This window comes from Dermacentor andersoni, chromosome 9, assembly GCF_023375885.2.
Source record: "Dermacentor andersoni chromosome 9, qqDerAnde1_hic_scaffold, whole genome shotgun sequence".
Taxonomy (NCBI): Eukaryota; Metazoa; Arthropoda; class Arachnida; order Ixodida; family Ixodidae; genus Dermacentor; species Dermacentor andersoni.
Window position 1 is genome coordinate 9,540,219 of NC_092822.1, and position 21,335 is coordinate 9,561,553.

A 21,335-nucleotide genomic window follows, 5' to 3' on the forward strand; every position below is an offset into this window, starting at 1 on the left:
GGTACAGGACCCCACCTCTTTCCACAAGGCGAGCATTTTTCTTGGCGATACCTTCCTTGATAATGCAGCGTATGTTTTCTAGGCTGCCATCCTTCTTTTGCTCGGCTATCAAAGCCGACCGGCTGACTTTTAGCAACCTGTTAAGTCCGTCTGACGTAGGCGCGATGAGCAAATCTGGAGACAGCTCTTCTAACTTTCCCGTGTCGGGATTTTCCTCTCCAGTATCTGGTGCCTTTAACGCTACAGGCTCAATTTTATTCCGTTCGGGCGTGCTCTGAATACCAGCTTGCTGCGCCTCTGACCCTTTCTCATCGTTCAACAACGTCGGTCCCGCAACTACCGCCTTTGCAGCGAGCTCCCGAACCTTCGATCTGGTTAAGGCCTGAACGCTAGCCTCACCAAACAAAAGCCCCTTCTCGCGCAGGAGGTGATCGGACCTGTTCGAAAATAGGTACGGGTACTGGGGGGGCAGCATAGATGACACTGCGGCCTCCGTCTCAAGTGCTCCGAAAGGTCCTTCAATAAGCACTTTTGCTACCGGCAGACACACGCTATGAGCTTCCACTGCTTGCTTGATCCATGCGCACTCGCCCGTGAACATATCGGGTTCTACGTAAGAGGGGTGAACTACATCCATTGTAGCTGCGGAATCGCGAAGCACTCGGCACTCTTTCCCGTTCACGAGGAGGTCTCGCATGTAAGGCTCGAGAAGCTTCATGTTCTCGTCAGTGCTGCCTAATGAAAAAAACACGACTTTTGGTTTTGTTTCTGGGCACTGCGCCGAAAAGTGTCCCGGCTTCTGGCACGTATAACACAGGCGCGCTTGCCTCGCCTCGAACCGTTTTCTGCGTTCGGCTTCGGCTGCCGCCGTCTCCTTACGTTCGGTCGGACACTGCGCCGAAAAGTGACCCGGCTTCTGGCACGTATAACACACGCGCGCTTGCCTCGTCTCGAACCGCTTTCTCATGGGCGTGAACTTCGGCCTCTCAAACTTAGAGCCAAATTCACCCTTTTGACCGTCCTTAGCTCCACGAGCCCGACGCGTCACAAACTCCTCGGCTAGCTCAGCGGCTCGAGCCACCGTACTAACGTCTGGCCTATCCAAGACCCAGTACCGCACGTTCTCAGGTAACCGACTATAAAACTGTTCTAGCCCGAAACACTGCAGAACTTTCTCGTGGTCACCAAACGCTTTCTCTTCTTTGAGCCACTCCTGCATGTTTGACATAAGCCTGTACGCAAACTCTGTATATGACTCACTTTTGCCTTTCTCATTTTCCCGAAACTTCCGACGGAACGCCTCCGCTGACAGCCGGTACTTTTTTAGCAGACTCGATTTCACTTTGTCGAAATCCTCTGCCTCCTCTCTCTCCAAGCGAGCGACTACGTCGGCCGCCTCGCCGGGTAGCAAAGTGAGCAAGCGCTGTGGCCACGTTTCCCGAGAGAACCCCTGCTTCTCGCACGTTCGCTCAAAGTTAACCAGGAACAAACCAATGTCCTCTCCAAGCTTAAACGGCCGCATCAGGTCAGTCATTTTGAACAATACTCGTTCTCCTGCACCGTGTGCCTGACTTCCATTACGAGCGCGTTCCATCTCTAACTCGAGACGCTTCATTTCCAAAGCGTGTTCACGCTCTTCTTTTTCTTTCTGTTCTATTCGTTCACGCTCATCTTTCTCTTTCTGTTCTTTAAGTTCACGCTCCTGTCTTTTTGCCGTCTCCCTCTCCTCAATGGTCTCAAGGCATTCCGACAGCTCGTCATCCTCAGCTTCTAACTCAAGAATAGCCCTTAGCAGTTCTGGTTTTCTGAGTTTGTCTGAGACATCCAGACCCAACTCTCTCGCAAGCTCCAGCAATTTCGGTTTGCGCAACGACTTCAAATCCATGGCTGCTCTGAATGCTGCTTTCTCTACTGTCCACTATTGTCTTGCCGCAAACTAACCCGGCAGCAACGACAACCACAATTACCAGCTCTGTTTCTAACACTAACAAAAGCCTGGCAAAACTCAGAAGAAGAAAGTCCCGCACTCACCAAACCTCGCAGCCAAGACTTCAGCGCAGTCGTTCCGCTGCAGGCAACCAGTCATCACACAGGGCTCGTTGCGCTGCTCCCGGATGGTCGTTGAGCTGCTCAGCATACAGTCAACCGCATCTCTTCGCTGCTGGCCTCCGTTGTCGCGATCCCACCGCTGCCACCAGATGTTGGAATCGCACCGCTGGCCCGAGTTGTTGGGGTCTCGGTGCTGACGCCCGTTATTGCCAATGGGTCGCAAGCCCCAAGGGTAGCGTTGGCCTGGCGGCCTGGGGCACTGGAAGCATCCGAAGGTCCCGGCAAAGCATGAGAAGACTGGTAACAGAACAACTGGTTTATTCTAACATAGCAAAAGAGCGGCCGGTCAGGTCGACCGAAGTGGAGAGACGGGAGAGCACGTAACTCAACAGTACAAATCGGAGCCTCTCTCCTGGCGTCCGGGGGCAGCTGCTCTTATACCCTCGGCGTCGCGGTCCAAAAGAGAAGGTCACGGGATGAAGGTCACGGGATGAAGGTCACGGGACGGCGGAGCATGACCCCACGACGGCGCGAACTGTCGAGCCGAGAGACCTGCTGAACCGAGTGTAGTGACGCATCGCCAACCTTCACTTGGGGAGCTCCGCTCCCCTGATGCCGCGCTTTGACAAGCGTGGGCACACACACACACACACACACGAAGACACGTGGCACTGAAACACGCCTGGACACGCTTGGCGGGTAGGCGTTGCGGCGGCGTCGGACGGGCCAAAATGTCCGCCGCTTTGAACAAAGCCCCGGCGTCCGTTGCATCCGCGCCGGCATTACCGCGCGTTGTAGGCGAAACGTAACAGCACCTAAAGATTTCAACGCTAACAGCTTTCTTTGGGAGCTGAACGCGCTTTCCTGTATCTGGCCGTATGCGCGCCCGGGAATCCCCGTTTGTGCAGTGTGGCGGGCTGGCCCCGCATAGCTTGACGAGCGGCTGCGAGGAGGCGTCACTTAGTCACTGGGAGCAAGTGACATCACTTTTTTGGGGGCGAGAGCTTCTCCGATAGGTGCGCGCGCGTCGGGTGAATCGTCGCCAGGTAACGACGACGATAGCTTTCATTCTCGCGTCCAACGTCATCAGCGTTCGTTTCGCATAAAGCACAGAGAGAAGCGTCGTGTGGTTTCCTCAGAGTAAATAAAATACAAAAGTCAGGCAGTGCAGTAAGTTTGTGCGTTTTGACAATATCTAAAGCACAAAAAAAACTTTCTAGATAAAAAAAAAATGAAATTTTTAATTCACCTGCTAAAAAAATTGCATTCACTCGTCCAACAGCATTGCATACCACTACGTCAAACTTTAATAATAAAAAATCATTAAAGTCTTAAGCATATAATAAAATTGAGGGGTTTTGCGTGCCAAAACCACGATCTGATTATGAGGTACGCCGTAGTGGGGGACTCCGGAAATTTGGACTACCTGGGGTTCTTTAACGTGCACCTAAATCTAAGTACACGGGTGTTTTCGCATTTCGCCCCCATCGAAATGCAGCCGCCGTGGCCGGGATTCGATCCCGCGACCTCGTGCTTAGCCGCCCAACACCATAGCCACTAAGCAACCACGGCGGGTAAGCATGTCATCTCATATAATCTTGCATGTTCGTCCGACTCAAAGTCAGTCATTCAAAGTCAGTCATTCAAAAGTTTCATCGATAATTCAGCGGGGTCAGAAAGCTCTTCGCTTAGTTGTGATAATCAGCTTCGATGGTTGCTGCATAATTTTCTCACGGATGACCTCCTTTCTTTGTGACTTTTCTCAGTATCTCTGCAAAGTATAACCATTCCATCTTTTCGAAATTGACTTTCGTGCCGCGTTAATATAGCTTTTTACCACCACTTCTTCTTTTACCAATATAATTATGCGTCGTGCTACCAAGTTCAATCTCCGCTGCCTCTCTCTCGTGGTATTTATCCTTCCTCGCTGCGTGAAGAAACTGCTGCCTCTCGTATCTTGGCCCCACAGTCAGAGATGTCCGCGGCCCTGCCGTCCCTTCACTTGTCACTCTTTCCTTGTCACCTCAAACATCTCTTTCGGCCTAATCGTCCAAGCCATTTAAAGCTTTTGTAACCTCAACGAAAGTGTTTTCGGTTCCACAAAGAGTCTATGGTCGTCCCACCGACTTGCACACTTCGGCTTGGACGCCCGACTGGCCATCTTGAACGCCGTCCAATTTACTTGGCCATTATACGCGCAGTGTAGCCGGAACGTTCCTTCTCTCTCTCTCTCTCGTAATCACTCGTTGCGGTCCTTCGAAGGCCTATTAACGAGATTGGACACTTTACGTTCGCCGTTGCGCGCGTCAATTCGCCGCAGTAAAGAATAGGGCGCACACACGGCATAAACCACGAGCGGGTCATTAAACACAACCTTCGCCTCGGCTGGGCTCGTGGCGCACGTCTGCGATAGCAGCGCCGCTTTCCGGTTCGTGTGAGAACATAAGTGATATTGATTGCACGCGATCGTGCTGTCCAGCGCCAGGCGGCCTCCGCCAGGATGTGCAGCCGTTTCGCGGGGCAGCCCGCATGAACGACCGGCAGGCGGCCAGGTGGAGTCGCCCGTCCGACGCGAAAAAAAGGAAACGCGCTCGTTCTGTCGCGTTGCGTTTCGACCCCGCACGTCCTTTGTCCGATCGCAAGGCCGCCGCCGCGAAGCGCTGGAGCTCGGCGAGGGATGCCCGGGCAAACTCGTGTTGTGTCCCGAGCGCCCTAGTGGAGCGACTTGCCTCAGACGGTGGTCGCTGAGCCGCACCGTTCCTCTCGGGCTGCAGACGCGGGAAGTCGTGGGAAAATCATGCGCGATAAAGCTTTTACATTGCATGGCCAGTACAATTGGATGTTTCCTAAAACCAGTGTTTGTGTACTTCACTGTGAATGCAGCTTTAATGCTGCCGAACACGAATTCGTATCGTTGCCGGAGAAACTGAAACGATCTCCCAAAGATGTCATGAGAGATCGGCATAGCGAGATAAAAAGTGTTCGCTTCGCCACGTTACCACCTTTCTTTCTTTTCTTTTCTTTTTTTCTAACCTTGTTTAGTGGGATCTTTAGAGGCCAAAATTAATGCTGAACGGCATGTCGCAAAAAATAACAGTATTTCTGGTTCAGAACATATTCTGAAGGTTGGAATATACTTTTTCGGAACAGAGTACAGCGCTTCGGGAAATGAGCAAAACTTATTGACCCTTTCTTTACCAATTTAGTTCAGTCGAAGTTACAGGTAAACGCCTCCTAGTAGTCACCGCACAGAAGGGCGACCACTTATCGTTCCTTGTAGGTTTATGAAGCAGTGAAGCAAAGAATCTAGCTACTCAGGTCGCTGATTTAAAAAAGAAAGAAAGAAAAAGGAAGGTTCAGCCAAGTACCGAAGCTAAAGAAGACAAAGTCGACGCACATGGTGGTTCAAATGATTGGATGAATAAGTGCCGTTTTTACCTCTTTATTCTGTATCTTCTTCATGTTCAATATTATCTCATTTCCTACCTTATTTGTATCGTATTGCACGCGCAATTGCGTCAACCTTGTCTTATATATATATATATATATATATATATATATATATATATATATAGCCGCTTTCCAGACGCCATTGCCTCGCGCGAGTGCCGCTCAGTCCAAGTGAACTGGTTCCATTTCCCAAAAGTGTCTCGTACGGCGGCCTTGCCTCAATATGTCTTTATGTACGGTGGTGCACACTTTACATGGGTATGGCATAATGTGGCTAATTTTCGACGATATTGGCGCTAATTACGTACGTACCGTTAACCTCGTATGCCTACTCTGCCACTAATTTTCGCTTATTGTCTACCTACATTCTGATACCTATTGCGGCTCGCTATGACGCTGTGAAGGCGCGAATGGGCCGGTATTTTTTCAGAAGTGGTTACAATGTACCGAGATCCCAGATACGCCAAACCTTGTGTGAAGTCAGGCAAGAAGACCTTGTCTTCCAAAAATTGGGTAGGCTGTATCAGGAACACAGTCAGTGGGGCACGTGAAAAGCCTTTTGAGTGCTGGAGGCGGTGTATGGGCACTGGGGTACAGAAATTGCGTAACCAAATACACAAATTACATTTACTCAAGCATCAGAAAGGTTACATGCCTAACTTATGTTACAGCTAGTCGGGGTCTTACGGTGTAAATATGCAATCGTGCTCGCTCCCTGATCGTAGTGGAAACGTTTATTTTGCAGAGGGTGTTTGGGCAGTAGGGTAATGAGATCTCCCCCCCCTCCCCCACACACACACACTTTCATACTGGTGGCGCCCGAGGCTGCCCTGCGCCGCTCGAGCCCGCCGTGACATTGTGGTACCGTACATGTCGAAAGCAAATGAGGCGGAGGGGGGGTGGGGGAGCAGCCGAGCAAGTGTGACATTTTTGCACCATACTGCACATTTGGAGGCCTTACAATTCCTGATGAACTCCAGTTTGTGTTTGATAAATTATACCTACTATGGCATAGTGAGCTCTTTCAAATGCGACGATACCTGTTCGGATGGACAAACGTACTGCCGAGCGTACGCCTTTCTGAATGTCATGCGAGAGGCTAAATTTAGCTCCGATTGCGTCATGAGTGGCGTGAGAACGGCGCCATCTGCGCACACGACACAAGCATGGTCGAGTATAATGGCTTCTCTCCTCTGCACAACATACGAAAGTAAGGTGCGTGGGTAGTACGGGTGCAAAGATATAAGCGATAATAGTATAACGTGTTTTCGCTACGCCGATTTCAGTGATCGGCCCCCTTTGAGCCTTTCTTAAGACATCTCGCGCCAAAATATATTATTGTTATTTTGCGAGCGTATTCCAATCGGAGTGCTCTGAAGCCAGAGATAAGTGACGTTGAAAAGTCGTTTGCCACAAAATGGTTCAGGGGTGCGCATCAAGAGTTGAACTCCTCAGCTTGTACCTACACGCAAGCAAGAGTCTACAGGGTGTTTTTCCACGCTTGGAAAGTTCACGGTACTTGAAAGTATCTCACCAGATGTAGCTCGCAGCTTCTACGCGTGCAGGATGCAGGAAAATAAATACGAACTGGAAAGAAACCACACTAGTATAAAACAAGGCGACAAAAGAAGCGCCCTGCATGCGATGACTGCTCCATCCGAAAAGCAACTGTAGTATTGTTCTTATTCCTTTCTTTTTATCTATGTGAGTTAACTAGACTTGCTTCCTGAGCGCATCGTCAAATTAACGTCAAGTTGTCGGACGACTTACGATGCTGTCGCGCCTTACCTGTGAAACCTGCCGTGCCTGCGCCAATTGTAGACTCGAGTGGACGCTATGCAGAGCAACCGCATTGTCTTCTCCGACACATAATTCCTAAACCAAGACGTTGTTGGCGACTGAAATCAGAACCTTTCGCTCCGACCAGACGTACCTTCCTCGAACCTTGTCTTTTCTGTCGAACTCCAATAAGAGTATTCATCAAAGGCCTGCGGCAAGGCGTGCGTCGATGGCGCGGGCAGGACTGAAAGGGCCGCCCCTGCTCGCAGGCGGATGATCGGCCGGGCGTGCGGCGGCGGCGCCCGCTGAGCGGCGGCGCGATGCAGCGTGCCCGGTCGCTGTCGTCGCTGCCGCCGGAGCCGTTCATGATCATGCGCAGCAAGGCGCTCAACCGGCGCGTGGTCATCAACGTGGGCGGCGTGCGCCACGAGGTGCTGTGGCGTACCCTGGAACGGCTGCCGCACACGCGGCTGGGCCGGCTGCGCGAGTGCAACACGCACGAGGCGCTGGCCGAGCTGTGCGACGACTACTCGCTGGCCGACAACGAGTACTTCTTCGACCGGCACCCGCGCTCGTTCGGCGCCGTGCTCAACTTCTTCCGTACCGGCAAGCTGCACTTGGTCGAGGAGATGTGCGTGATGGCCTTCAGCGACGACCTGGAGTACTGGGGCATTGACGAGCTCTACCTGGAGTCATGCTGCCAGCACCGCTACCACCAACGCAAGGAGCACGTGCACGAGGAGATGCGCAAGGAAGCCGAGTCCCTGAGACAGAGAGACGAAGAGTACTTCGGCGAAGGACGTCGAGCCCAGCTGCAGAAGTTCCTGTGGGACCTGCTCGAGAAGCCCACCTCGTCTTTGGCCGCCCGGGTGAGAGGCGCTGTCGAGTGTGTGTGTTGTCGTCCTCCCTCTTTCTCTGCTGTCGCTTTATTTGCTGTTCCGCTATGTTTGTTTGGTTCTTCCGTCTCTCTCTTTTCGTTCAGCGCGCAGCAGGTGCTCTCTCTCTCTCTGTCTGTCTGTCACCGTGCTGTCTTAATGCTCTGGGGATGGGCAGCGCGAGAGGCCGCGCGTCGCCGATGCAGCAGGCGCCACGGGCGCAGCGGCCGTGGGGCGTGGTCAGAGAAAACCAAGAAGCAGCGAAAACGCGACCGTTGTCCCCCAGGTGGTGGCAGTGCTGTCGATCCTCTTCATCATCCTGTCGACGATCGCGCTGACGCTCAACACGCTGCCCGAGCTGCAAGAACGTGACCACAAGGGAGAGGTGGTGGACAACCCCAAGCTGGCGTTGGTCGAGGCCGTCTGCATCACTTGGTTCACGCTCGAGTACCTGCTGCGGTTCCTGTCGTCGCCCAACAAGTGGAAGTTCTTCAAGGGAGTGCTCAACGTCATCGACCTGCTGGCCATCCTGCCGTACTTCATCTCGCTCTTCCTCACCGAGACGAGCAGCAAGAAGCAGGACCAGTTCCAGGACGTGCGCCGCGTGGTGCAGATATTTCGCATCATGCGCATCCTGCGAATCCTCAAGTTGGCCCGCCACTCGACCGGACTGCAGAGCCTGGGCTTCACGCTGCGCAACAGCTACAAGGAGCTCGGGTTGCTCATGCTGTTCCTGGCCATCGGCATCATGATATTCTCCAGCCTGGCATACTTCGCCGAAAAGGAGGTGGCCGACACCAAGTTCACCAGCATCCCGGAGACTTTCTGGTGGGCAAGTATCACCATGACTACCGTCGGCTACGGAGATATCTGTCCGACCACGCCTCTGGGCAAGATCGTCGGTAGCGTCTGCTGTATCTGCGGCGTGCTCGTCATTGCGCTGCCCATCCCCATCATCGTCAACAACTTCGCCGAGTTCTACAAGAACCAGATGCGCCGGGAGAAAGCGCTCAAGCGCAAGGAGGCCCTGGAGCGTGCCAGGCGTGAAGGCAGCATCGTCTCCTTTCACCACGTCAACCTGCGCGACGCCTTCGCCAAGAGCATGGACTTGGTCGACGTCCTTGTGGACACGGCCCATGGCACCTCCCAGGTACGCCTTCTCTCTGCCGCGTAGACCTGACGTGGCAATTTCTGTCCCCACATGTTTTTCTGTGTGCACAGTGTCGACTGTTAAGGAGCGTCTTTTGAGTTATTAAATACAATTTGATATTACGCGGACATGCTAGTTTTGAATTGTTCTAGGTTGCCCAGAAACGTTGAAGACCTTGCTGTGTTGGCGAGCACTGTCCGAAAGTTTGCAGATGTGCATGCTCATATGACCGCACAGCGTTCTTGCACATAACTGCGAGCAATAATTTCACGTGAAGCTGGGTTGCCTTGAGTGATAGCTGTTCCCTGATTCCTGAATAACAAGGAACATATGCAAAAAGAAAAAGAGACAGAGATTTCTAAGGACGTCTCGTGCCTTCAAGGACTGCGTAGGCACAAATCTGAATCAGCTATAGAAGTCTCAGACAGACAGTGTTCTTTCATATAAGTAAGTATAGTTGCTGTGAGCGCCCGTTCTTGCACTGCACTTTGAAAACATGCTCTCCAAAGTATGGCCAGCTTCCAGACGCGCGGTCAGCCACCGTGACACCGACCCGGAAGACCATGGAGGACGCGAGGCAAGTGAATCCGGCGCGCTTCTCCGCACTCGTCGAAACCCCCGCGCAGGGCGACGCCATCAGCCTCGGTGAAGAGTCCGCGGCCCGCCTGAACGCCGGCTGCTTCCGCAACTACGAGCACACGCTGCAGGCTGCCAGCGGCGGCTGCTCAGGGGTACCACCTGGAGGAGGAGCCCGAGGCGCCTCGGACCCTCTCCTGCTACCGGAGCCGCTCAACTCTCTCAGCGGCAGTCGCCAGCAAGCGGCGGGCCAGACGCTGGCGGCCTCGCCCGTGAGTCTCGGCTCGGGGGCCTCGGGGACGAGCGCCGGGGGCTGCGGGCTTGCCTTGCAGGTGGCTCGAGCGCGTAGCGCCCCGCGCTAGGATCTACCCCTTCGAGACCGGGCCAGGTAGCGTACAAAACGCACACACGCGCCGCAAAAAAAGCACGCACCACTCAAACCACTTGGCCGGCTAGCCTCGCGTGCACTAACTGTCTCTCTCTCTGCCCGCCTCTGCCTACCACTGCTGCCGCTCTGCTTGTCTGTCTGTCGCCGAACCGCCGCCAGCAGCCTCCGGCGCTCGTCCCTCGCTGCTGGCCGGTTCGGCCTCCTCGTCCCCCCGGCCCTCATTTTCTGTCCGCTGTGCTTTTCTCTCCTCCGGCCGGCCCTGTGCCGCTATGGCCCGAGGGCGCCGGCGGGAGCGTGCAAACCCCTTGGTGACTCGCAGGAGTTCCTCGAAGGCGACTTCCGGGCCAACATAGAGCTCAAGACTATCAACCGCTGGGACGTCGGCAGCGTGGAGAGCTCGGACACGTACCTGTCCTGCGCCACGCAGCCGTTCGCCTCGCAGGCGGACCTGAGCCAAGAACCGGCGGCCGGCCAACAACAGCCAGTGCAGCTGGTGCGGCCGCGGTTCCTGCAGGGCGTGCGCACCAAGGCCCGCTTCGACCCCGTGGACGCCACCCGGGCGCTTCGACCGGACACCATCGAGCTGCCGCGACCCGAGCCGCACGTGTTCGCGCCCTCGGCCACGCACAAGGCGTCGCCTTTCTCGAAAGGTGGGCTTTGGGCAAAGTGTGCTTCACAGGCGCTCGCGGCCGCCACTCATCGCCCGAGAACTTTGAAGAGCGCTGCGCTTTGTGTGCGTGTGTGTGTGTGTGTGTGTGTGTGTGTGTGTGTGTGTGTGTGTGTGTGTGTGTGTGTGTGTGTGTGTGTGTGTGTGTGTCGCGTTCGGCAGGTCGCACTGATACTGTATATAGCTGCGATCGCTTCACGCATCGCTTTTCGGTTGCTCGAAGCTGTAGAAATTCTCGGCGCGAGATCATTACGTTGTAGATGCGACGTTTTGCAAAGAAGGCTTCTTTTATTTTACTATTCAAATTTATTTTTGTCGGGATGTGCCACGTTCAGGGCTTCCGTCCTCAGAAGACGGAAGCCCTATCCATGCCTGCAGTTGGACCTCCCGCGCATCTCCGGTCGCCGTTCCTTGAGTGCACTTCTCTCGGTAAGGCTGAACGATAGCCGCCGTGAATACGCTGCTTACTTTTTACCGTACAGGACACCATCTTTCAGGTCAGGTTCGTGTGGTCTCTGTGGTGACCGATGTTCACTGCGGAGCAGGAGTCGCGCCTCACTGTTGTGAAAGCAGGAGTACTATGTCACATTCCCGTTCGACCGCTAACCTTGGTGTCGTCAGTTCCTTATCGCCGTTGAATTACGCGAATGGAATGGGAGGCCGCGTAGGCATGCGCGGACGCGCCCGAGGACATTTCTCTGAAGTGAGTGTTACAAGGACGTTGCAGCGTAAGGCACAATGCGTGTCCGCAACGGCGGTGCTGTATAGTATCCTAACTGTTGAAAAGAACACACAGGAGAGCGGATATAAATGCACATATATTTACGACACTTTGTATTACACAAGAGAATAAAATACTGCAGTCAGGGTTAATGTGCAGCGAATACCAGCTTTTCTCCCTAAACTATATGTGATAGTAACTTCTTTAAGCATGAACTGTTCTCTGCAGTCACTCGTGTATACTTTTTTTTAAATTTTCTCCAACACTGAACTTCATTGAGCTCTGTTCGTCATAATCCTTCTTTGTTGCATGAGCAGTGGTAATTTCAGATAGCTTATTGTCGCATTCTTCCGCCCCAGGCGAAAATGTAGCGTGGAACACATGATGGATGTAAGGGGAAATTAAATCGAAGAGTAGAAAGAAACTAATTTATCGAAGGACGCCCTCAAGATTTTCCAAATGCGATAGAAAAGTTTCAACTTTCGTCAGATGTATGCTTATTTTCAATATTCCCACCGATTTACGCTAAGAAAGTTTTCAGCGTTTGACACGCTATATAAATTTTGTTCACATATTAAAAAACGAAAGTATATAGTCATTCGCCTATTTTGTGAGTCAAAAAGCATACTCGATTGGTTCGATAACCGCGTGTGTAGGTGAATACACCTACACACGCGATCTAATAAAAGCTTCTATACCTCACTTTTCCCCTAGACAGGCCCATAATTTCGCACTTCAAACCCAGATAGTTTTCCACACCTGTGTACTGTTGTAATAGCGGAACCAAGTCCCGAAACCTGCTTTTTGCGCACGGAAGTCATCCTAATGTGCCATATATCAACTACTTTTTTTTTTCATATCATGCTGTCGCAATGCTAAAGTCACACTGGCTTCGTTACTGAATAGGTGTTCCCTTTAAGAATGAACCATACTGTGCACGCATCCCTTCTCCTCTCTGTTCCTTTGCCCTGACAATGTCCGCTAGGGCGGGCGATTTGCGCCACGGATGGTTGGGATCTCCCCGTGAAACTCGCAAGTGCCACGCACGGGCGCAGTGCCTTCCGTGCCTTTCCTCTCGAGCGCGTGTCGTGCGTGATCGCAGTGCTGACGCTGTTCGGCGGCCAGTCGGGCAAGTACGGCGGCGGTTCGGGCGACCCCGGCGAGCGCGCGGAGCCGCCGCCGCCGGCGAGCCGCGGCGCCGCCAAGTCCATCCTGAAGAAGCCCGAGGAGCGGACCACGGCGTCGACGGGCACCGCGACCACGCCCAGCCTGGGCGCACTGTGCGTGCACACGGTGGACGTGATGTGCTCGCCGGTGCGCGCCGAGAGGACGCCCCTGCTCACCGCGCAGGAGGAGGACGGCAGCCCCGCCAGGGAGCCGCGCTCGTAGCCAGGTGCGGGAACCCCCGTCGCGACGCGCTCTCGGCGCACTGTCGATCGCTTGATGCGCGGAGTTAGATCGGCGTTCGTGAGAAGCAGTCATGCGCAGCTATACGCATGAAGTGACGCACTTGTTCTCAGCATACCGCGGACGGAACTTGAACCGAGCTGTGTGTCTGTACCTACCGTCCGTTTAGTATATGTAGGACTCTTGTACCAACGAATGGTGCCAACAAAGTGTATATATGATTCGGTTCTGAACCCTTCGTTGCAGCGTGTTTTTATGTTCATTTTCATTATCTATCTATCTATCTATCTATCTATCTATCTATCTATCTATCTATCTATCTATCTATCTATCTATCTATCTATCTATCTATCTATCTATCTATCTATCTATCTATTTGTTTACTTATGCTGTATAGCAGGGAAATGGATTTGCCCCCCGAAATACTGTGTACCTCAATCTCTACAGAGCAACTCATGCACAACAGACCGGAACAGGTTAAACGCCTCCTAAAGCAACTCTGGGGGCCCCAGTTCACTGCGCTTCTGGCTATGAGACGACACAGCAGAGGGTTCCGGCTCTATTTCTACCACATGAGGTTATCGAACGTGCACGTGTGAGTCTTACCACACAAGTGTCTGTGCATTCCGCCCCCTTCAGAATGCGACCACCGCGGACTAGAGTGACCCCGCGACCTCGCGAGCCCAGCAGCAAAGCGCCGCAGCCCTGCCCAAGTTGACCGGTTGCACCAGGCGAGAGAAGCGTGATGCGCGCTGAGCTTGCCACATTCGGCGTCTCACAGTGCGCGGCGTCCTTGTGGCGCTCTTTGATACGCTCCTTTCGGTGGCGCCGGAAGGGTTTTCCACCCTGAATTGCGACTGCAAATATTAAGCATTTCAGGTGCATTTCGCCCTCACCAGGCGCTTCCATGACGTCTCGTGAATTTCGCAGTGTATGCAGACACCGAGTTTAGAGCACGGTACGTGTAGTGTCCCGCATCTTACTTAGCGCTGCTCCCTCTCTTGTTCACTCAAACATTGCACAGAGAGTGAAGTTTATCGTTTGTTCGTTTTTCCTGATATTACGATTGCTTCTGTATGAGCGTTGTGGCATCTGCGGTATACCACTTATTACTTTTATTTTGTTTAATTCCCAACACATTTTTCTAAACCGTCCTGTCACAGCACTTTTCTGCCTTTTCAGGATTTCTGAGAGAGGCAGAAATTACCTACTTGAGAAATCGCAATGTCCTGGTAGCTAATGTATATAAACACACTGATTAGACTCTTTAATATCCCCTTTACGATACATATGTTGCGACATTGAAGCCCATCAGTAGTGAAATCATGCGTGTTTAGCAGAAATCATATTGCTATAATAACATTACTTTCGTGGTATGCTACAACACGCACATTGGAATTCCAGCAAACATTTCCCCAAGACTGCACCACTAGCACTTCAGGACAACCTTAACTGGGATGCCGATGCATTATTAGCAGATATTGGGGGTGGATTCTTTGACGGTATTGCTAGCCTTATTTGGTCTACCGGCTCTATTGTCATTGCGACCAGCATGTTGGTAAACCACGAGCAAGGTGAAAGCTGCATATTCCTCACACTCTCGAACAGCCTGTGGAAAGTTATTGTGATATCCGCTTGACGATACTCACGAGCTGTTTATGCCACATAGCGACATTGCTACGCTAATACGTACATAATGTCACGTGACGTCAAGGACACGATCCTGGAGTACCATGCATAGTTTAGGATTCGCTGCTGGGCTCGTGACCTACTACTTGAACCAGGTAATGAACTGAGTTTATTATTAGACGCAGCGCGTGTCAACGTTACGTGAGTCACACAAATGACAACACAGAAGGAAAGGAAGAACATAGATCACGGGATGCCATGATGTCTGTCTTTGTTGCCATAATGTCGCAGATTTCGTGATTCGGGAGATTAAATGAAGGCGCAGCATTTCGTTACGCCGCAGTGGTTCTCCAACATGGCGTCCGTGATGGCGCCAATGCAAGCTCTTCACCGTGCCTTACATCTTGTTTCCTTTTGTTCTGTCTCTTGCAGAGCGGCTCAGTGCGTGTGCGTGGGCCGGAAAGGGGGGCTGTGCAGCGGCACCACACGGTGCGTCCCGGGCGCCGCCGCGGGCGCCATAATTTCGGGGCCTCGGTGGGGGGCGCTACTTGTCTCCTCCGGGATCCCCACCGAGGCCCCAGGCGGCGCCGCGCGAGCGCCCGGGACGCCCGGAGGAGACCCCATCGTCACCGACACGCACCGCAGCGGCAGCAGCAACAGCCACCGACGATGTGACCTCATCTCGCGCTTGTACATACCTCATTGGACAACCACCACAGCATTTCCTCCTCATTTTTTTTTTCTTTTATATATCGAACTCTAGACTGCTCGCTATCTCACATTCTTGGTGCGAATAACGACCCTGCTCACTTACGCCTTCGTGTTACTCAGCGCACTACAACCATTCGTCTGTGTGTGCCACGAAGAACGGTGAATCTCTCGGAGGGACTGACACGACTTCTTGCGCACTAGCGGCCGGCAGTGAAGCGCGTCACATATGCTGCTGGCGGCAAAATGACGTGTTGTGCTTTTTTTTTTTTTGACGCAGCTCAATTGCATCGTTAGCGACACCACAAGGGTCAATATTAAGCCTATGCCACGTGTCAGTGCGGTTGTTAACTGACCGAGTCGTTCGAACCGTGTCTTGATCGCCGCGTTGCCACGGACACGGTGAAACAATCACAAGCGGACCGAAGACGCCCATTAGCTATATGATCACGTTTGCGAATACAGTTGCACATAGTGTGCGCTTCCTCTAATCATTTTCGGTGCAATGCGGTGCATAACTCTACAGCCCTGTGGACTGTCCGATCGATCGACTCTGGTGGCGTTAAACGTTTCGTTATGATGCTGGGTTGTGTCTGCCGTAGCCGCTCCTCTTCGTCGGGACAATTTCGGTGGCGCTAGCAGGTTTCAGCACTGCGCCCTTCATTGTTATTTTTTTACACGTTTCCTGTACAGTCACTGCGTAATTGTCACAAGCCCGTTTCCAGTGCGATGCAACTTTCTGAGCGTGTGTGTTCGCGAGTGCTGTATGCAAGAGTAGAAGAGCAGCTACCGGTTGTGAGCCATCCGCAAAGTCTATGCATTGAAAACCATTGATCTCCGACGCCACCGGTAGGCGACGAGTCATCACTGACGCAGACGCGGAACTGCGCCGCCCGGACAGACGCGCTGTATGAAACACACGCAAGCCGAGCATAAATTATCCACTCGAAGCTTTGCTATGTAAAAACATAACTGGTGCACAAAGAGTACTCGCGACTCTCCCGGCGTCACGTGACATACCTCCTTGTGCTTTCGACTCTGGCATGTTTTCCTTCGGTGCGCGATTGATTGCCTCAGCTTAACGTGGCCTATACTCTTCGTCGGAGGCCTGCTAAGCATTGGAAGGTGCTGTGAATTCCACTTCGAAATCCGACCCTCTTTAGCGTATGAGTGCTAGAAAGACGTGAACAAGATTGCGCAGGAGTGTCGACTTTATTCTTGTTAGACTACGCGTGCACCTGCGTCGCGCTGCCTTCGACGTAGAAACACTCCTCCTCGCTTTTGTAAGCCTGCTTGCGGCATTGGCAATGCTATCACATGCAGTGCGCAGATGCTTGACTGCTGCCTGCTAGTGCGTAATAATCTGGTGTCAACTGTGACCTTGCAAGAAGGCCGAATGTCTAACGACGCGCGGGTCGTGTTCTTGCTTTCTTTTTTTTTCTCTCTCTACGACGCGGCCGCATTGACGCGCAGCTTTCCCGCCGCTCTTTTTTCCTGCCACGTGACGCTCGAGGAGTAATGTTGCTTCCGTCCTTTTGCATGGCTTCGGTGGCGAGCTGCATTACGCCGTCATGTCAGTGTGCTCCGGTTGGGTCTCTATTGCAGCCGTGGAATCTGAATTAACGCTTCGTCGATGCGGCATAGCACGCAGTCAAGGGAGCCGTGCCCAGGTGGTGCATGTGCGGGTCTCGGTAAATTTCATTCTGTTCGAAAGGAGCGTATGTCCACTTGCTGCGTTTGCAACGGTGTAAAACGCACGATTTAAAAGAGTTGAATGCTGGGCTAGTTGGTATTTTGACGTGAGAACCAGCTTGAAATATAGCGTAACGGGACGGCACAACAGAAAGGAAGACGAGCCTGTGTTCGTCTTCCTTTCTGTTGTGCCGTTCCGTTGTGCTATATTTCAAGAAGTGAAATGCATACATTTCGCCAAGTCAGCGTGGATTTCAAAACTTGCTAAAAGCTAACTAGCTTCAAAAAAAGAAGAAAGAGATAGGAAGAATTTGCAGTTAGTAAAGTATAGTAATCGTCTCCCAAATGGACCAATGAATTCCGCGACATGATTACACGTAACTTGCATCGTATACAGGGTGTTTCACGCAACTTGAACCAAGGAGTTAAGTGGTTAGCCGAAGCAAGCTAAATGAAACCAACGGCCCATAGTTTGCAGTCATGTGGCGCTCCTTAGATAATATTCCGCTTAATTAGTTAATTAACTAAGATAAGTTATGCAAAATTTTTAATATTCACTTTAGGGCCAAGTGCGTTTCGTTACGTTTTAGAGGACATTCGAGAACTACCGTTCCAATTTTTTGTTGCAACGTACATGTTGCGTGGCGATTTTTCCCGGCGTTTAAAGCCCGCGAAATACGAAATAAAAGCACGTGACTGCGCTCGTGCGCTGCCGTATTGCAGCGCTCACGACCGCGCTTCGTGCGAAAGAACCGCGCGCGCGGACCGTGGCCAAGTGAGCGGCCGCGGCTCCGCGCATCGGCTTCGCAGCAGTGCGTCGGCATCTGTGGCGGTGGCACGCGGCTCGACGCACGGTTGACAGCGCAGCAATGCGACAGCGCACGAGCGCAGTCACGTGGTTTTATTTCGTGTTTCGCGGGCTTTCTTTAAACGCCGAGAAATATCGCCACGCAGCATGTACGTTGCCACGAAAAATCGGATCGGTCGTTTCTGAAACCCTTCTGGAACGCAATGAAACTCATTTGGCCCTAAAGTGAATATTAAAAATTACGCATAACTCACTTTGGTTAACTAGTTAAGCGAATTTAAAAAAAAATATTCTAAAGAGCGCCACATGACGGCAAACCATATGCCGTTGGTTTAATGCAGCTGCGGCTGACTACCTTTTTTTTTTTTTAATCCTTGGTTCAAGTTACGTGAAGCACCCTGTGCACTGCAATGGTTTTCCCCAGCAGGTGGTTGAATCGAGACCAGACACAACGCACTTTGTCCACTGTGGGCGCCACTTAGGACGTATTACGTTGTTACTCAAGCGCGTGCACTTTTTTTAATGGTCGCACTATTTTTGTGGCCGCTAAGACAGCGTTCAGGGAGGCGCGGGCTCATGCCTTAGGTTCTGAATCATGCTTGCTATCACGCTCACCGCTTTGCAAATGACTGTGCCCTGTTGGTAACAACAGTCGCATACCATGTGTTGATGGTAGATACTTGGAGGAGTGCAACTCGGCCGCTGGAGCAGCTAGGCGTGCAAAGCGCCATTTCTGTATTCAGAGAGTGCGCGCTTGGAAACATCTACGACGTCATTCTGTAGCAATGAAGTTGCGCGCGCAGGCGCAGAAGATTGGCAGGAGAGGTAGTAGAGCTGGCTCATTCCAAACGTACGCCCTTGTAAATGCTCTCCAATTAGTGCAATGCACGAGGATATGGCGCCTGGAAAGGTTTCCGCCATAGAGTTGTTTCCGCACCGAGTGAGGCGTTCGCGTTTAAAGAACAATCGTTACGTATGACTCCGAAGGTGACCCATGGTGTTAAAGTACCGTGCACATTGTGACGTCACGTGTAGGGATAGTCGAAAGGCATGCTTTTCAGGAACTGCGAAACGGCTCTCGCTTGATAGCTGCCTGACGGGGGTCGCCACTAGCTTCGCATGTTTAACCCCAGCAAAGCGTTTAGTTTCTGTGCCAAATGTGGCATGTACTACTAGTAACGTCGCCAAGACCAGTGGGGGTATCTTGTAAATGTCCACCTAGTGGAGATGACCATTTCGTTTGCTGCTGAAGTTCTGATTGGCTGGGCTGGGGACATGGTGAGAAGGAGACAGGCGCCCCCAGCCAATCAGCACTTTAGTAGCAGACGAAATGGACATGTACACTAGGTGGACACTTACAGAATATCCCCCTAGATTGATATACGGAACTACGTGAAACCTGGGCCCTCCCATTGTACCGACGCACCATATACGTAGAAACACATATTTTTCACCCGCGAAGGCCTCGCAATTAAAGAAAAAATAATACTGATTCGCATAGTAGTAACGCCAGTTGCACACGTGTCTTCAATATGTGTAGCATACACTGCATGCCCGCGCTTCGACTGCACGATGTCCACAGATGTGCAACGCGTCTTTCTCTCAGCTCAAGGCAGCTCTCCCAGCCTTTATTCCCGCGCTGTAATAACAACACCAACTACCACCAACAAGTCTTCTGCGCCGCCTTCAGCAGCGAGCAGCAGACGCGTGTGTCAGTCACCGATGTCTTCGTGCGCCATTGTAAACGCATTTTCACCGTTCCTTTCTCGTTTTTGGCGTACGGGTGTGGGATGGATATATGGATATGAGGGTGCCCTGGAACGGTTCCTTGGCGAGCGTATATGAGCGGCCCCCATTTGTTTACGCGGCCGAGAGGGTTCTTTCATCAGGCGCGACGAGCGTTGGTGCTTTTGTACCCTGCTTTCTCGCCCGGCGTTTTTGAGAGCGGCGCCATGTAGCCCCAGCAGGGCCGTCGGCAGACTTCGCTTGGCCGCGTGCCAAGTGGCGCGCCCGCGCGTCTGAATCCATACAACAAAACGCGTCGCCGCTCGGAAGAAGAGGGGTCGCCTGCTCGCGTCGTCCTCATCCACGCGGCCAGCATTTATTTCGCGATCGTTACTGGGACACTCCGTGGAGCCGGCTGAGGAGACCCACTTCAGTGATACTATACCCCTCGCTTTGTTTTTTTTTTTTGTTTTTTCTATTGTTACTTTTACTTGAGAAGCTGTACGCGACAGTTGGCTCCGCAGAAGATTCCGTTTTCGGAGAAGATCCCATCGCAATACATTGACTCCCATTCCAAGAAAGTGAAGAATAAAAGCGATTCTATTCTTTTATATTTGTGCTTGCGTGATTGTGTACAGCGATAGAAAGGAATGGCGTTTCCAACGACGCATGCTTCGATTGCGCCCTGTCGCCTTGCCGCTGCGTTTCATTGATTGTGCGAGTAAGCTCGTTACTTATACGGATCTGCAATTGTTGCAGTTGTTGGATGCCATGGACTGACCAAACAAAGGAAGGGTAAAACGATCTAGCATGAGAAAAGAACCAGGCTTTAAAAACACAATTATTCGAAACGTGCGCGCATTTTTTGATAAGCCTGCGTACGCAACGGAACGTGACTGCATAAGCTCTCGTTAGCAGGACGAGCTTCCGCACCTCCGACGGGGTTGTGCCTCATTGAGTGTGCAGCATCTTCGATTTGCCGAATCATCGTATTTCCCGACAATTGTTTATGCATCCATAGACGCGGCGCATGTAGAACGTGACGCTATAAGCGAAAGCGTGCAGTGCCAGGTTTCGTATTAGCAGAGAGGTGACCTTAGCTTTTAAGTGTAAAATGCGAAACATACGACAGTCGACTTCCGTTAATTCGATCTTGACCGAGCCGACAGAAGTGATAGAATTATCCGGCGGGTCGAATTGAAGAAAAAAAACTAACAATCAAACACACCGCCGCTTCTTTTGGCAGTATTTACCAGATTCCAATGCGCCCCCTTATCACTGCGTGCACTACATTTTTATGAGTTCAAAGCACAAAACAATGTGAGCCCAAATCTAACCGTATCCGATTTTATAACAAGAAAAATGTACAAAGCCTCCGAGTCTGTCAATCAGCAAAAAAGATCGGGTAGGGTGTATCAGGGACGCACACTCTTAGGCAAAGTTACACCCTTTGGCTTGCCCCTTCTGCCACACAACAATAATCGTTATCTGCCTTGATGCGTTTCCTTTCTTTAACGCTGCGAGCCCGGAACTTTCCAGTAACGAACGGCACGCGCGTTATCAGAAGGGGCACTCCAAAGGGTGTAAACTGTTCTATGGTGCTATACCAAAGCAAAGCAAGATACATATATTCACGCATTGGAAAGCTTGCGTGCTTCTGATACAGGGTTCCTACGGTCTAATCTTACAATCGTGCTTGTTTCCCATTAGA

The 21,335-nt window shown here is 52.0% G+C and overlaps 1 protein-coding gene across 2 annotated transcripts in view; it reads left to right on the forward strand.

Moving 5' to 3' along the window:
* Shab (Shaker cognate b) overlaps positions 1-21,335 on the forward strand; it is a 64,344-nt gene that overhangs the window by 23,023 nt on the left and 19,986 nt on the right. Inside the window, exons 2-7 of one of the 2 annotated variants that reach the window (XM_050174702.2) lie at positions 7,548-8,147; positions 8,440-9,303; positions 9,930-10,151; positions 10,587-10,917; positions 12,758-13,048; positions 15,124-20,235. In XM_050174702.2, coding sequence (XP_050030659.1) covers positions 7,599-8,147; positions 8,440-9,303; positions 9,930-10,151; positions 10,587-10,917; positions 12,758-13,044 — 2,253 coding nt within the window. In that variant the 5' untranslated portion in view covers positions 7,548-7,598 and the 3' untranslated portion in view covers positions 13,045-13,048; positions 15,124-20,235. Of the gene's footprint in view, positions 1-7,547; positions 8,148-8,439; positions 9,304-9,929; positions 10,152-10,586; positions 10,918-12,757; positions 13,049-15,123; positions 20,236-21,335 lie in introns of those variants that run through there. The other variant, XM_055068510.2, reaches the window with a different exon arrangement.